At 47.0% G+C, this 14195-nt stretch overlaps 1 protein-coding gene across 1 annotated transcript in view; it reads left to right on the top strand.

The window, feature by feature from the left end:
- LOC135820908 (cilia- and flagella-associated protein 61-like) overlaps positions 1-6594 on the top strand; it is a 55284-nt gene extending 48690 nt beyond the window's left edge. The window contains exons 37-43 of the mRNA XM_065333959.1: positions 422-572; positions 1695-1762; positions 2751-2849; positions 3177-3283; positions 3621-3711; positions 4770-4835; positions 5971-6594. Coding sequence (XP_065190031.1) covers positions 422-572; positions 1695-1762; positions 2751-2849; positions 3177-3283; positions 3621-3711; positions 4770-4835; positions 5971-6117 — 729 coding nt within the window. The 3' untranslated portion in view covers positions 6118-6594. The remainder of the gene's footprint in view (positions 1-421; positions 573-1694; positions 1763-2750; positions 2850-3176; positions 3284-3620; positions 3712-4769; positions 4836-5970) is intronic.
- Positions 6595-14195: the final 7601 nt, after the last annotated feature.

Raw genomic sequence — 14195 nt, 5'->3', positions numbered from 1 at the left:
GAAGTATTCGAGAAGAGTGTAGACAAGGAGAACAGGACAACGACAACTCAAGACAAGACTACAACAGAACTGGAGCATGCGCTCTTCTATGTGAGTGCTCATTGCCAAGGGGAACGAGCGGGAAATACAAATAGTGAGTATTCAGGTCGTAGCATACATACACCTATTACAGTTGCGGTTGAGACTCTGCTGGAAGCTGAGTTTTCCGCATGCGCGGGAATGCCACCACCCTCTTGGATCAAGGCGCGGATGTGCATATGTGGCCTGGCACGAGGGAAACATGGATGCAGTGAATGGGATTTTCGGTCTTTGACCACATTGTGGTGGGTCTGATCTACTCACCTCCCACCGCTTACCTGATCAAGAGCCTACTATCATAGAGGGTGATTACACGTGTGTATGTGTGCATGTGCCTGTCCAGGTTGGCAAGCTTCTAATGGACAAGTATGCGTCATCCATGGACGACTACGCTGAGGATGAGCAAGAAGAACCCAACAGGCAACAATCCACGGCACCCTCGGCGCGTATACCAATGTTCAACGAACGGCTCAGCATGCGTGCAAGCCTGCCTGGTAAGTTGCCGTGATTGTAATCTATGTGTATGTCTGGGTCTTTTCAATGGTGTCAGGCGATTTGAGTTCTGTTGCCATGTATGGAAGAAAAACTACTGTCACGAACGTTGAAATCTGATGGGATGACCGGGGTCGGCGCCCTTACTGCTTTTAGCACGTACATGCCCTGTAGTTCACGTATGCACTGTAAAAACAATGGACAAGCAGTGCCCGGGGCTGCACGGCCAGCTCTCCGTGGCCGCTCGACTTCTCAAAAGATTTCAATGTCCGCTACAGTACATACATATGGAGGATAACCCCCCCCCCCCTCGGGATTAGATTGTTCAGTTTTATGCTTAGCACAAGCTTCAGGAAATCAGTGGTGCAATCGTCGCATCAGGCAAGCAATCGATCATCGCTTGCTTGAAGGTTGAAACCTGGAGTGGTAACTGTGAACCAACTTCGGCTGGTTTGTCTTCCGTGTGTGTAGTATCATCGCCCAGCTTGTAAACACAGCTCCAGTAGCTATTGCTACTGTTCCGTGAATGTGTGATTTAGTTCCAAAAGGGATATTGGATCGTACTGCATCCTGCATTCCAGAAGGACAACGACTAAATGCATCATATCATGACAGTTGTCTAAGCTCCTCAGGCTGCGTACAGTGGAGAGAGCCAGTAATACAATGCTCACACAGCAATGATGCAATCAAATCCTTTTCCGACGGCGGAAAAGGACTTGGTTGCGTCATTGCCATGTGATCAATGCATCCTATCATGCAGATAGTTCTCGACTACCTAAAGCTCAGGCTGTGCAAGAGATCCATACGGCCATGATAGACGGTTAAGTGGAGCGTTGCTATACCAAAATAATGCTACAGCAACCACCCGGGAGACAAGACAGCAATTATTGATGGAAACACAACCAACGGATACCGATTCGTTCCGTTTCGACAAAAACGTTTTTTTCTGTCAAAACTGTGCCGTGTATAATTGTGGTGTTTTGGTAACATTAAAATGTATAGAAGAAAGAAAGGACCAAGGAACTACAAGTTACGCTATAATGTCTACTAACACCACCACTTACTAAACAATCAATTAAAATTCTGAGCCAAAATACCTATTCTTTTTTGATCTTCTTGATCAGGTAATTGGACATACATCCGAATTACCGGCCCTCCGAGAATGGATCTGGGAAGACAGGACAAGTCAATGGTGAGAAAGAGCTGAGTGGTGCACACGATGAGTGGGAGCTATCATACATGTTGCTCTTTCTCGCGTTCTCTTTCTCGCTTGCTCTCTTTTTTCTCTGTGTGTGTGTGTCTCTCTCTCTCTTGTCTTTCTCTCTCTCTCTCTCTCTCCCTCTCCCTCTCCTCCTCCCTCTCCCTCTCCATCTTCCTCTCCCATTCGTACACCAGCACATCTTCTCCAGGCGTCAGGGGCCCAGCCTCCCCGCCCATCCGACTCACCACACACAACTTCGCAACTGAACTAAAGGTTCAACATAATTTCTTGACAAGACGAGCAGAAGACCGGACACGACGAGGCAAAACTGATAACTGAAGAAAAGGACAAACATTGCGGCAGCATATATGAGCATGCGCGCGCGCACGCGAAATAATGTTGCACGCGCGACAATGACGTAAGCGTTCCATGGTGTATACATGTACAGAAGACTGCACATGCAGCCAAAACAATGCAACAAAGTCAAGACTAAACCACTACAAAATAAAACTAAAGAACACCATAAATAAGCCATGAAAAGTCTTTCACTCGAGACCCGTTGCGCAACACTCCCTCTCCCTCTCCTCATTTGTTAGACTTACACGTCTTTACAAATGTAACTCTCTCTCTCTTTCTGTCTCTCTCTCTCTCTCTCTCTCTCTCTCTCTCTCTCTCTCTCTCTCTCTCTCTCTCTCTCTCTCTCTCTGTGTGTGTCTCTGTCTCTCTCTGTCTCTGTCTCTCTGTCTCATTCTCTCTCACACACTCTCTCTCTGTCTTATTCTCTCTCACACACTCTCTCTCTGTGTCTTATTCTCTCTCTCTCACACACTCTCTCAGTCTCTCTCACTCACTCTCTCACTCTCCCCATTTTTTTCTCTTTGTGTGTGTGTGTGTGTGTGTGTGTGTGTGTGTGTGTGTGTGTGCGTGTGTGTGTGTTTGTTGCTTTCTTGCTCTCTTCTGCTGCTCTCACTGCACCCAGGACGAAGTCATTAACTCTTTCACTGAACAAGACGGTGGATTGCAACTGAAGTTTGTCCGAGGCCGTGTCGATACTATCACAGTGTTCTCACGCATAGAGGTATAGACACACAGCGTCTGCATGACTGAACATGTACATTATCTGACTTTTTTTCTTTCGGTGATAGTCGCCGTATTGAAGGAGAAGAAATTAATGGAAAAGGCGTAATGATAGTCTGCTCTCCATCCAGCTGCGTAATGGATGGAGTCGCAATCTGCGGATTGCTTCCGGTACAAAGATCCTGGTTGTTATGCCTATCAAAACGACGTGAGATAACTTGTATGCACTTGCTGTTACAAGGCAAAAGAGTTGATGGATGCCATGTTACCGTCACCCGAATGTTCCTACTGGCTCACCCTGGTCTCTTGCACTGTTTGCGTATTGCAGAAGAATATCGAAACCGACAACATCACCTCCTTGTGGGGTTACCATAGCAACATGATGAAGCACATGATCGAGCAGCAGCGCGAGGAAGAGATCAAGGACGTGTTCGAGTAAGGATTGTCGGGCATGTGTGTGTGTGTGTGTGTGTGTGTGTGTGTGCGCGTGTGTGTGTGTGTGTGTGTGTGTGTGTGTATATATAGTGTCCATTTTTTGACAATGGTTTTGGGGGGGGGGCTAGAAGATCGACGTTGTTTCCATCATGCATGGGGAAGTTTGTATCAGAATGTGATCAAGCTCTCCCTCAGCTCTCCCTCAGCTCTCCCTCTATTGACCATTGAGCAGCACCGTAGTGTCCCGCTAGTGCTGGTTCTTTGCTACGGTCGAGTGCTATTGATTTTTGTATCGTGCTAGCATATGTGTGTGTTGTTTCTCGTTTCCTTTCTTCAGGTTACTGCGTCGCGAGTTCATGATTATCTACTACCATGATCGATTCTCCGACTTGCAAGGACTCATTCACTCTGTTCTGGAGCAGCCCCGGGTAAGTAGTGGTGTCAAGTGTATGTATGTATGTATTTCTTCTTGTTACTTCGCAAAGTCAAACAGGATCGTTGCCCAATAATATGATAGCGAAGGGTGTGGGGGGGGGGGGGGTGACATTACATAATAATTATCTGTCGTAATCAAATGTGTCAGCACTCAGTAGGGAGGGATAAAAGAGCAGAAGAACGGCAGAACAGCAGAAGGCTAAAAGTAGGCAAGGTGTATCACCGTTGTGTAAGTATGTACTCTACTTGAATAAGGACATACGATGAAAGCACTAGTGGCAACAGTTATCACAGTATGGGTGGCGTGACACTACTAGTAGTATCACGGTGTAGTCGACCAGGCATTAGGCAGGAATGCGTTATAGTCACACATCGCAGCAATACGGCAGGCAATTCAGTTTCAACTTAGGGAGCCACGAGATGGTCCGCACATCTTCCGGTAGAAGTGCACTGTAGTGAAACTTCCCACTTATCTACAACGTGAAGTTACTCAATCTGCGCACAGAACTGTTTCGTCCTTTGTGAACTCATCAGCGCAGTATGTGAAGCTACTTATCTTCTACAATGCTGGAAAGTGAAGTCCACTATCAAGAATGCCCTCCTTATCTAGGGTCATATCCCTCCTTGTCCATGGTCATATCCCCCCCCCCCCCCTTATCAGGGCTGTACCCCTTTTCCGAAGCATGCACCCCTTATCGAGAGTCATATCTCCATATCCATTGCAATATCCCCTTAACAGAGCCAAATCCCCATATCCAGCCAGGGGTGTTCCCCTTATCCGTGGCCATGTCCCCGTATCCAGAGTCATATCTCCATTATCCAGGGCAATATCCCTTAAATCCAGCCAGGGTTGTTCCCCATATCCGTGGCCATATCCCCATATCTAGGACCAGGTCCCCTTACCGAGGGCAATATTACACCCATCCAGGGATATGTCCCATTGTCCTTTGGTATTTCCCCTATCCGGATTCACATCACATCATGCCGGTCAGGCGATGTCTAAATCAGTGGAGTAATGTTACAATTTGTATCCGTGCGTTGTTGCTTGCAGGATGGCGGCAATCAGGATTCGTTGATGGAAGTTGCTGCCAAGATGATGCAAGTCACACGTGGTCCGGTACGTGCACACAATACTAACACACCACTGAGCCACAACATACAATGTAATAGTGATAGCAACTTTGGCAATAGCCTGAGAGTTAGTCTGTTAGTCAGTCGAGTCAATGAAGTTGAAGACACCTCTGCAGCTGTACTTGGTTAATATGGTGGTAAAGACACACCTAGCAATATGGCGGTAAACACACGCCTGCCCACACACGCTCTCTAAGCTGCAAAGTTCTGGCACAGAGCTCTCCTTCCCACCACCACCACCTTTGCAGCTTTGCAACTTAGAGAGCGTGTGTGGGCAGGCGTGTGTTTACCGCCATATTGCCAGGTGTGTCTTTACCACCATATTTATCAACCAGTCAGTCGAGTCGGTGGGGGAAAAAGCGCAAGCTCCAGCAACGAACTATCTTCCATGTTTTCATTGTATTAATGACAGGAGATGCGCGTGAAAAGTCACACATCATTGAAGAAAGCCTCTGATTGGCTGAGAATGTGGAACAATCACTCCAAGATATGCTATAAGAGTAATTGATCCTGGAGGGGATGGTGGTCGGGGTTTGGGATGGAACATTCTGTTTTTCTCAGTTTTTGTTTTTTCTCAGGCTACTCTCCCACTTACCCCTTGTACCTGATTTACTACCCCACCCCAACCGGGCTACTCCCACCTCCACTGGGCTACCCCACCCCAACCGGGCTACTCCCTCCCACCTCCACTGGGCTACCCCCACCCCAACCGGGCTACTCCCTCCCACCTCCACTGGGCTACCCCACCCCAACCGGGCTACTCCCTCCCACCTCCACTGGGCTACCCCCACCCCAACCGGGCTACTCCTTCCCACCTCCACTGGGCTACCCCCACCCCAACCGGGCTACTCCCTCCCACCTCCACTGGGCTCCACTGGGCTACCCCCACCCCAACCGGGCTACTCCCTCCCACCTCCACTGGGCTATCCCCACCCTAACCGGGCTACCCCCACCCTAACTGGGCTTCCCCCAACCCTACCGGGCTACCCACACCTTCCGATTTCATTAGTGCCGCCCTGCAACCGTTCTGCTCGGCAGGATCTTTTAACCCCCAGTTGCCCTTTTTCCGTCTTCTAATCATCCAATGTTGCTTGCTTTTTTTTTCCCCGCACTGCACACAGCTGGACAGTGCGGATACACGGGAGCTGAAGCGGCAATACCAACAGAGCGGCATAATCAACGAAGTACACCGCCTGATCGTAGAGTTCATCACTCGCAATCACTACCACCTGCCCATGTATGCACTGCCAAACATACTGATCACATGATACCCATGCTGCCCCTAATATGGTGGAAGATGCACACTGTCCACCTTGCAGCCGTGTTGACCCGAATATGCTGCTTACTGCTTAAAAGAAAATTATCGTACACACTACTTACCTGGCAGCCATATTAGCTCTAGCTTTGTATCTTCTGCTCTGTATAATTATATCTGACTATGCTTTACAGAATGAATGCTGACTATAGGTTGAATGTTATTTTGAACACCTGTTTTGACAGAATCTGATTTCTTTTTCTAATTCTTATGAATTTTCTGTTCAAAATCGATCAATTTCCTGTATTGACAAAAATCTGATTGCCGACTTGTTGCTTTTCGTTTGCTTTCTATCTGATGATCGGAAATGTCTCCATGTTATATTTTATTGTTGTTGTTTCTTTGTTTTCTTATTATGTTGAGTTTGGGATGGTGTCAGTGTTTTTAAGCTGTGGAATAGTTGAAGTAGTGGACGGCGTACATCATTAAATCCTACACTCCTTTGGTCGTAAGGAGCGTACACTCCTTTGGTCGTAAGGAGCGCAAATGGAAAATGGGGTTTATCTGTTTCTAAAGGAGACTAGTGTTCTGGTGATCGTGGTGAAATGATTGAAGAATGCTGCTGCCAGTGCTCATCCGTAGGTTTCGATTTTCCCATTGCTTGCCGTTGGAGTCACCCTATGTAAATAGTTAGAAACACATAATTATTATACTGCCGGAGAAGAAGTCGACACAGCGTCAGGACAGTCATAATTTACTTCATTAGACTGTTTGCACACATGTACAACCTGTTGTCAAGCAAGTGCGAATTATGTTCGCTAATCCTCTTCAAAAAAAGAATTTCGTCACCAATTTGGGACTTTCATTGGAGTACCAACACGAACGCAGAATTTGTATTTCTAATCCTCCGTAGCCCTTGGCGGATAATCCTCCGTAATGCCAATCCTCCATAATAATGCCGGCGTTATGCCAACCCTCCGTAATGCCTGCGTCATACCAATCCTCCATAATGTCCGTAGCACGGGAGTATTGATCCGTACTGAAAAGAGTTATGACAATAAGTACTCATATCTCTCTTATCCGGACCTCCGAGTTACGGGCCCCTCGGTCTACCGGTCTACCGGGCACCCTGAGGGTGAGTTTTAGTGAAAATGTTACTACTCCCTTGCCACTGTTGGTGGAAAAAGTGACATATGCCAGATCTCTAGCCCTTCCCAACAAAACGTGCGTACTTCAGAGTTATGCATGTTTCCAAGTTATGGGGAGCCCCGGTTCCGGACTGCCTGGTCTGGATAGAAGAGATTGTGATTGTACCTCGGATAGTCTAAGTACACCTGCCTGCTGTCCATGAGAGTACATTAGTATTCTGATCAGAGTTCTACTGCAATTCCCTGCTGCTACTCATAGGGCAGTTCTATGGAGCAAACTTTACTCATCTTCAAATTTCTTTTCACAAGAGGTACACAAAAGGAAGCAAAATAGGGCTTTTCGTTGTTAATCAGAGTTTCATGGCAAAAACCAATCACCAGACAACGAATTTCTTTTCACAAATTTTCATTAGTTTGAAGGCGGGGGAAGGGGAGACCCCTCAAAAATAGTCTCATGGTCACAGCTTCTCCAAACATTATCAGTCACCATCCAACCTTGAACAAGAGACCTTCACTATAAGCCAGCAAATCTCTACCACTAAGTAGTAGGTGGTCACCATGCTAGCCATGACTATCAGTCAATCAGCTGTGTGGTGGATACCAGGCTAAAATTATTAGTGGCGGTCAATTCATCAGCCTTGCAAGCTGTTGAATGGTGTAATCCCAGGACAAGTTGCTATGTCTAACACAGCTGTTCGCTATCATCGCTTCCGCGATGGGCAGGTCTGGGGTCCAAGGTCTGAGCCATCACTATAAATTTCTGTCATAATCTGGGCAGCATTAATTGTTATCCAATACAAAACACCAGCATTAGTCTCCTCCCTGTACGACATGTGTGGCAAGACACAGTGAATGGTGAATGTTTACAATTATACCGCATCAATGAGGATGCAGGTGCAGAAGACATCGAGCAAAGACTCACCTGCAGAGGCCACGAGAACCATCTCCTGGCTCTTGCTGCCGCCCCCCATGTTTGATCAGCAAGGTCTTGTGGTCTATTGATAATCCAGGCCCCGGCTCACTGATGAGTCAGTTGGGAGCTGTGCTTGGTAACCAACCAGAGATGACATCACCAGACATACCAACTGTGAAATGTTGCAGAACGCTCAACCAAATCCGTGGGACTTTCCCCAATGCAGGCTATCACACTTTCTTTGATTGTTGGTGTTGATAAACACCAGTGAAAGCCTTCGCATAGCCAACCCAACGTCCAAATGTCGGAGAACGATGGGATTGATTCCAGGATAATATTGGTGGGATACTGCGCACACATTCAAACATCAATGTCAAGGAAACAGCATGGAGCTTGCACTTCATCATTGTTTTCAATGCCATATTCATAGTATGAATGGTCCAATACTCTTTTCATTCCACTTTTTGCATGGGTAGTCACACTAGTCAACCTCTCCCGAGCATCCAGTGGGCGCGCACGTGCACGCAGGGAAGGGGGTTGAAATACGCAGGGTTTTCGCAGTCAGGTACTGACTGCCACTGACTACGGGCCAGGCTGTCCATAAACGCGGGTTCAACAACTCTTCATTATCAACCCATTGTACCCATTGCTTTGTTGCCCTCATCCAATTGACCAGTGCTAATCTTTTCTTCCTTTTCGGTCTTAATAATAACGCCATCGTGATATTAAAGTATTCAAAACGACCTCGGGTGTAGCCATTATTATTATTATTATACGCATTCCCGCGGCAGCGTCAACCAAGCAGTCATGCTTGATCCACACGTTCGCTTATGCTGGACATTGAAACAAAGCAGATGTAGACAGCTCCTAATCCTAGCCAGTCGTCATGTCCAATAAATACAGAACTCTCCCGCTCCAAAGGGTGTAGCCGTGACTTATGAATACCGACACAATGACCATTAATTTTGACTGCATACCGGCAACCTCACGAATAACGACAGCTCGCGCATAGCGACACTTTTCTCATTACTTTTACGATCGAGGGTCGTTCGCAAAGTTGTCTGTACTCACGTGCTTTGTCATGTTCCCTGGTATTGAACGTCTGTACCCAACTGGTGCTGCACCAGGCTTTCACGTCTTTCCGCTGGGCTCTGGTTGTGGATGGTGGCTGAAACCGCCCACAGGCTTGTCCGCCAGTCTCGCGTAAACTCTTTTCTTCGACCCTCAGCTAGCTGACTGGGCTGGATACGGATAGCCACCAGGGGTTCGACTGGCGAGGGCCGAACATTCGCCAAGAGTATAATGAAGGACTGACGTGCTGTTACGTACATACCGGCGGACGACAAGCGACAAAGTGTAGCTGACGAAGGACAGCACCGTCATTGACAATGTCCTTGGATAACGAAGAAACAGTATTGTCTTTTCATCAGGTGGTAGTGACGGTGAGTATTTCCGCCTTCGGGTCGCGGAACGTGTTCGACCATCTGTACATGAAACCGCCTAGTCTTCGTTCCGCGAGGCGAGTCGTATCTCGGAGACACTGTACGATTGCTCAGCAAGTCGTCCTTCATTCGTTTTGCAACCGGTTTGCTCAAACGGCGAGCATAGTCCATTCTGAGACATTCGTCCATGCAACAACTGAGAGACAATCCGCGGAGCGGGAAGTCAACGAAACGAACGTTTCCGACTTGTTCCTTGTCCACTTTGGCCGGAGGAAACGGTAAGGCCAGTGGGACTGCTGGGTGCTTGCAAAATCGAATGAGTCTTCTTTGTACGCTGGCTCAATTATATTGCACTGGCTAATGATGTCGCACGCACTACAACTGCACATCTCGGCTTGGCAAGAAATGAAAAACATTGCTCGAGTGCAAGTTAGTTGAAAATGAGACGGACGCCGTTGTCGACTCGACACTACATTCGACTTAGTCCTTGCGTTGATTGACAGTGCGGAATATGCAAAGGGTGCGTTAGCTTCCTGGGCGTTGTTTTAGGGTGCGATGGCGCTTCTCACCCAGACCAAAATCACAACTACATCATGGAGGGTCTGTATATTATATAGGAGGAAGTGGAAGTGAAATCCTGTGCCTACAACCAAGTAGGGACTTTTACGACTCCCTGTAACCAGGTAACTGGTGAGACCTGTCTCAGCACGTCGCCTTCGTTCACACCTCTTCCTGGTAGACAGCCATAGACATATTATGCCAAGTACAATGTCATGCACATGTAGATCTACTACTTGTACTAGTACATCAGATCGCGTCAGTCAAGTAATTAGTTAGTTTGCGCCTCGCACCATTTCGCAGCCCAGTGTTCACAGGCTTAGGGCTGAGCAATGCCCGGCGCGTACTTGAGTGACTCCATCGGAGTACATGTTCTGTACATGATTTTGATAAGCCCGCACCGGAGCAGGGTGTCTAGACCGTTCAAGTCTGGGTAGGCATGGGCGGGTAATGCTAGCCTTATGGCTGGCATTATAGTCCCTTTTTTCCAGGTGGCATAATGCTGGCATTATAACACCATTTCGCATGCAAAATTGGCATTACAAGCATAATTGCCGGTCGACTATGGTGTCATGCATGAAGCTGGCTCGGTCCAGTTCCGAAAATCGTGCATCTGAACCCGTCCAGCTTTTTTCCAACTTTCAAACTGGCATTATGGAGTAGTGTGAGCATTATAAGTAGCATTATATCCTCTTATCACTCCCTTAGTATTGACTCACATAGATTTTTGCCATACCTAAGCAGTCAAATATTCCTGCATATTTCACTCCTTAGGGCTATATTGACTGCTTATATTTGACTGCTTAGGCCCCGGTCACACCAAAACAAGCCACTTTGGGCTTGTTATCGCTGGCGCTCAGCTGGCTTGCGTGATCCCTGTGACGCGGTCACACCAGACCTTGACTGCAAAGCTTGAATGGCTTGTTTTTCTTACCCGCCAAATTTTGAATATCTCGAAACACACCAATGTTTGCAAGAAACTGGAGAGCAGAACGTTCGCGATCTAAAACTATACTTGTTCTAGTGTTCAGTTTTGATGAAGAAGCAAAGGAAGCCCGGATTCTGAATTGCGAAGTCGTGCTCTTTTTATTTGTTCGGTGTGCATGGACGCGATGGTTCAGGTGGTGTTTCCTGATGTCGAGCTTTCTGCCCCGCCGGTTGCCGTTATTGAACTCGGTTGCAATCCACTCTCTTCTTCGTACCCGGCTTTCTTCATGAATTCGGTCGTGAGTGTGGTGCCTTGTCTTGGCCTCAAACCACAGCTCCAACAATCTACGCAGCAGTCTAGAGGCACAGCGGCAGAAATCCATGGTCGTCGGACAAAATCCAAATCAAACTGAATACAGTGTAGTTGGGGTAGACAGACTCACGGTCAAAACCAAAGGCACAGGGATAGCACGGTTCCACGGACACAAGAAAGAACATCAATATCAGTTCATCATGACAACTAGCTACATGGTGTGCTCCGGAGCTCCAAGCGCACTCAAATAATTTTTTGAATTTCGGCTTTCAGCCGCTTGTACAAGCTGTGGCTGAAACAAGCCGGAAAAAAAACAGCTGAGAGTCTAGTCAGCCACGGCTGAAAGTCGCTTGTAGGACATTTTTCAGCCATTTCCATGGTAATAGTGACGTAAACAAGCGCTTGTTTCGGCTGAACGGCTGAATCGAGCTCGGTGTGACCGCGGCCTTAGGGGTTGCGCAGTTGAACGGTGCCTAGTGCAGCATTGTCACTGCATGAGTAGGTGGTGGTGCAACGGTTGTGCAATCATAAAACCGGGATTCATGAGGTTATCGTTCTGGAATTTGAAATACGGACTGTTTGTCGTGATAAATCTAATTATTGACTTCGTACTTGGTCAGTATAGGAAATAAAAACCTCGTAAAAGACCTCGGCTTCGCCTCGGTCTTTTACTCGGCTTTTATTTCCTATATTGACCTCGTACTCAGTCAATATTAGATACATATTATGAGCATTGCCTTTAGCATTATCGCAGCAAATAACTAGCATTACCCGCCCATGCCTAAGTCTTGGCTACCTTAGGCCTTAGGCCACCAAGTGCGGGAGTGTCACCTGCCGGAGACGGTCCAGACTCCAGGCTTCGCCCAGTAAGCTGTCATCAGATTTCGCATGCCCAGCTCCCAGGGCGAGACAACTCACCTGGTACATTGGCCTAGCGGGATTTTTAGGTTTACACAAGTGACGACCGTAGAGGCTGAGTTGATTTTGAGGAATCTAATGGGAGGCTGTATGATTGGGCATTCGAGAGGTGATAGAGGTAAACGTGAGGTCGTTGAATGGCGGTAAACACTTTTCAGTTGCAGGTTTTCACTCAGCGATCCAGGTATCACTAGATCATACTGGTGTTGAACAACTATGGAGACAACCTTCGCTCCTCTCTACATTTTGAAAATTTATAATTGTTCATTGGCTCTCCATCCGAATCAAATCAAATCTCAACAACCTTTCACTTCTTACCCTGACCGGAACCCCTTAAAGCCATGAGTGTCTTGGTCATGGAAACAAGAGGGCTTTCAAAGGTTCCATTGACTCGATCTGAGGATCCAGTTTACAAGGTAGCAGTGCTGCTGTTGCCACAGAGCAAACCATGCAGATTTGCGCCATGATGCAGCCAAATACACTTTGCTTTTTTCTTTCTTTTTTTTTTACAATGCAGCTCAATATTGTGGAAAGGTCACAACAATAAGAGACAAGATCAAAAGGAAAGCTTTACAATGATAAAAACGTAGTCTGTAAAATGTAAAGAGTCACTGAGTGCAGTTATGAGTACAGTTATCCAATATCTCTTTGCTTTGTGGGTATATTAACCAATACTGATCCAGATTTGCTCATCACTGTTTTCTGATGATCGCTAATAGTGCGTGAAACTCAGCGTTAAAACACTTTTTCCGTCCTCTTATTGTTTGAACTAGCTCTGCCTCTCGGTATTGAGCACTCTCTTGGACAGCCTGGAGCCTCTCTGTTTTGAGCAGACCATGTAACAAGTTCCGAACTCAATAGCTTCTACAGACTAAAGTTACTGGCTTTATACTTTAGGGAGGTGTCCGATATGTGCATAGCGTCATCACAATTCACATACTAAACATCACATGAACAATGGAGTTGGAGCCAGTACTCCATCGGCTGAGTACCTGTGAATGCTGTGATGTCCTTTAACCATGCTACTCAGCACACGCGACGTAGAAGCATGATGTGTAATCATAATATTATACCATCCTCAGACTATCTCTCGACAGGAAATGGATGCTCTGATGTGATTCATCCGTGTGATGAAGTGAAAAGGAGATGATCATCCTCCGACATCGTTACGTCAAATGTGACAATAATCCTCCTCTTCTGGCTCAGGTGAGAGAGGACTAGCCTGCACCGTATATTGTAAGGAGATCGTCTCGGACATCACACCGGCACCTGCCAGTAGTTGCAAGCCGAAACTTCAAGTAGATCACAAGTACGATAATTACGCCCAAGTGGTGCCCACTTCACAGCCAGGGCGCATCAGCACTGGATGATGTCCTACGATTCATCCTAGAGATGACCACGTTACCTTCGGGCACTCAATAATCACCACAAACCAAGGGCGTTGGGTAAGCAAATCTCAACGGATACGCGGGTACAGGTTTACCCTCGTTAGAAGGCACCCAAGGGGGTTTCACAATTGTTGTCCTGTCGAGTATTATCTACTATCCGGACTTTCACGTACGCGTTTCAGGCGTCAGGGATTTTGGCTCGTTGTCTACTAATGAGGCTTGTCTTGTATCCGATGTTGTAATAACGAGGGTAAATCTTCAGTTTGGATAAGGTTCATGCCTCCATTCCAGTCCAGAGTCTGGCGGAATTTTATACAAGACGTGAATACGTGACATGCCGAATCTGCATAGCACGCACTCACGTCCTCGAGTTCAGTCCCTTCAGTCATGATGGTCTGTGTTACAGATCATGACTAAAGGGTCCTGAAAACCGGATGTTTATGAAGCATTGCCTTAGCTGGTGAGCAACGAACAACAGCTCTAT

This window comes from Sycon ciliatum, chromosome 7 (assembly GCF_964019385.1).
Source record: "Sycon ciliatum chromosome 7, ocSycCili1.1, whole genome shotgun sequence".
NCBI classification, from domain to species: domain Eukaryota; kingdom Metazoa; phylum Porifera; class Calcarea; order Leucosolenida; family Sycettidae; genus Sycon; species Sycon ciliatum.
This window is presented reverse-complemented; position numbering and strand designations above follow the sequence as displayed.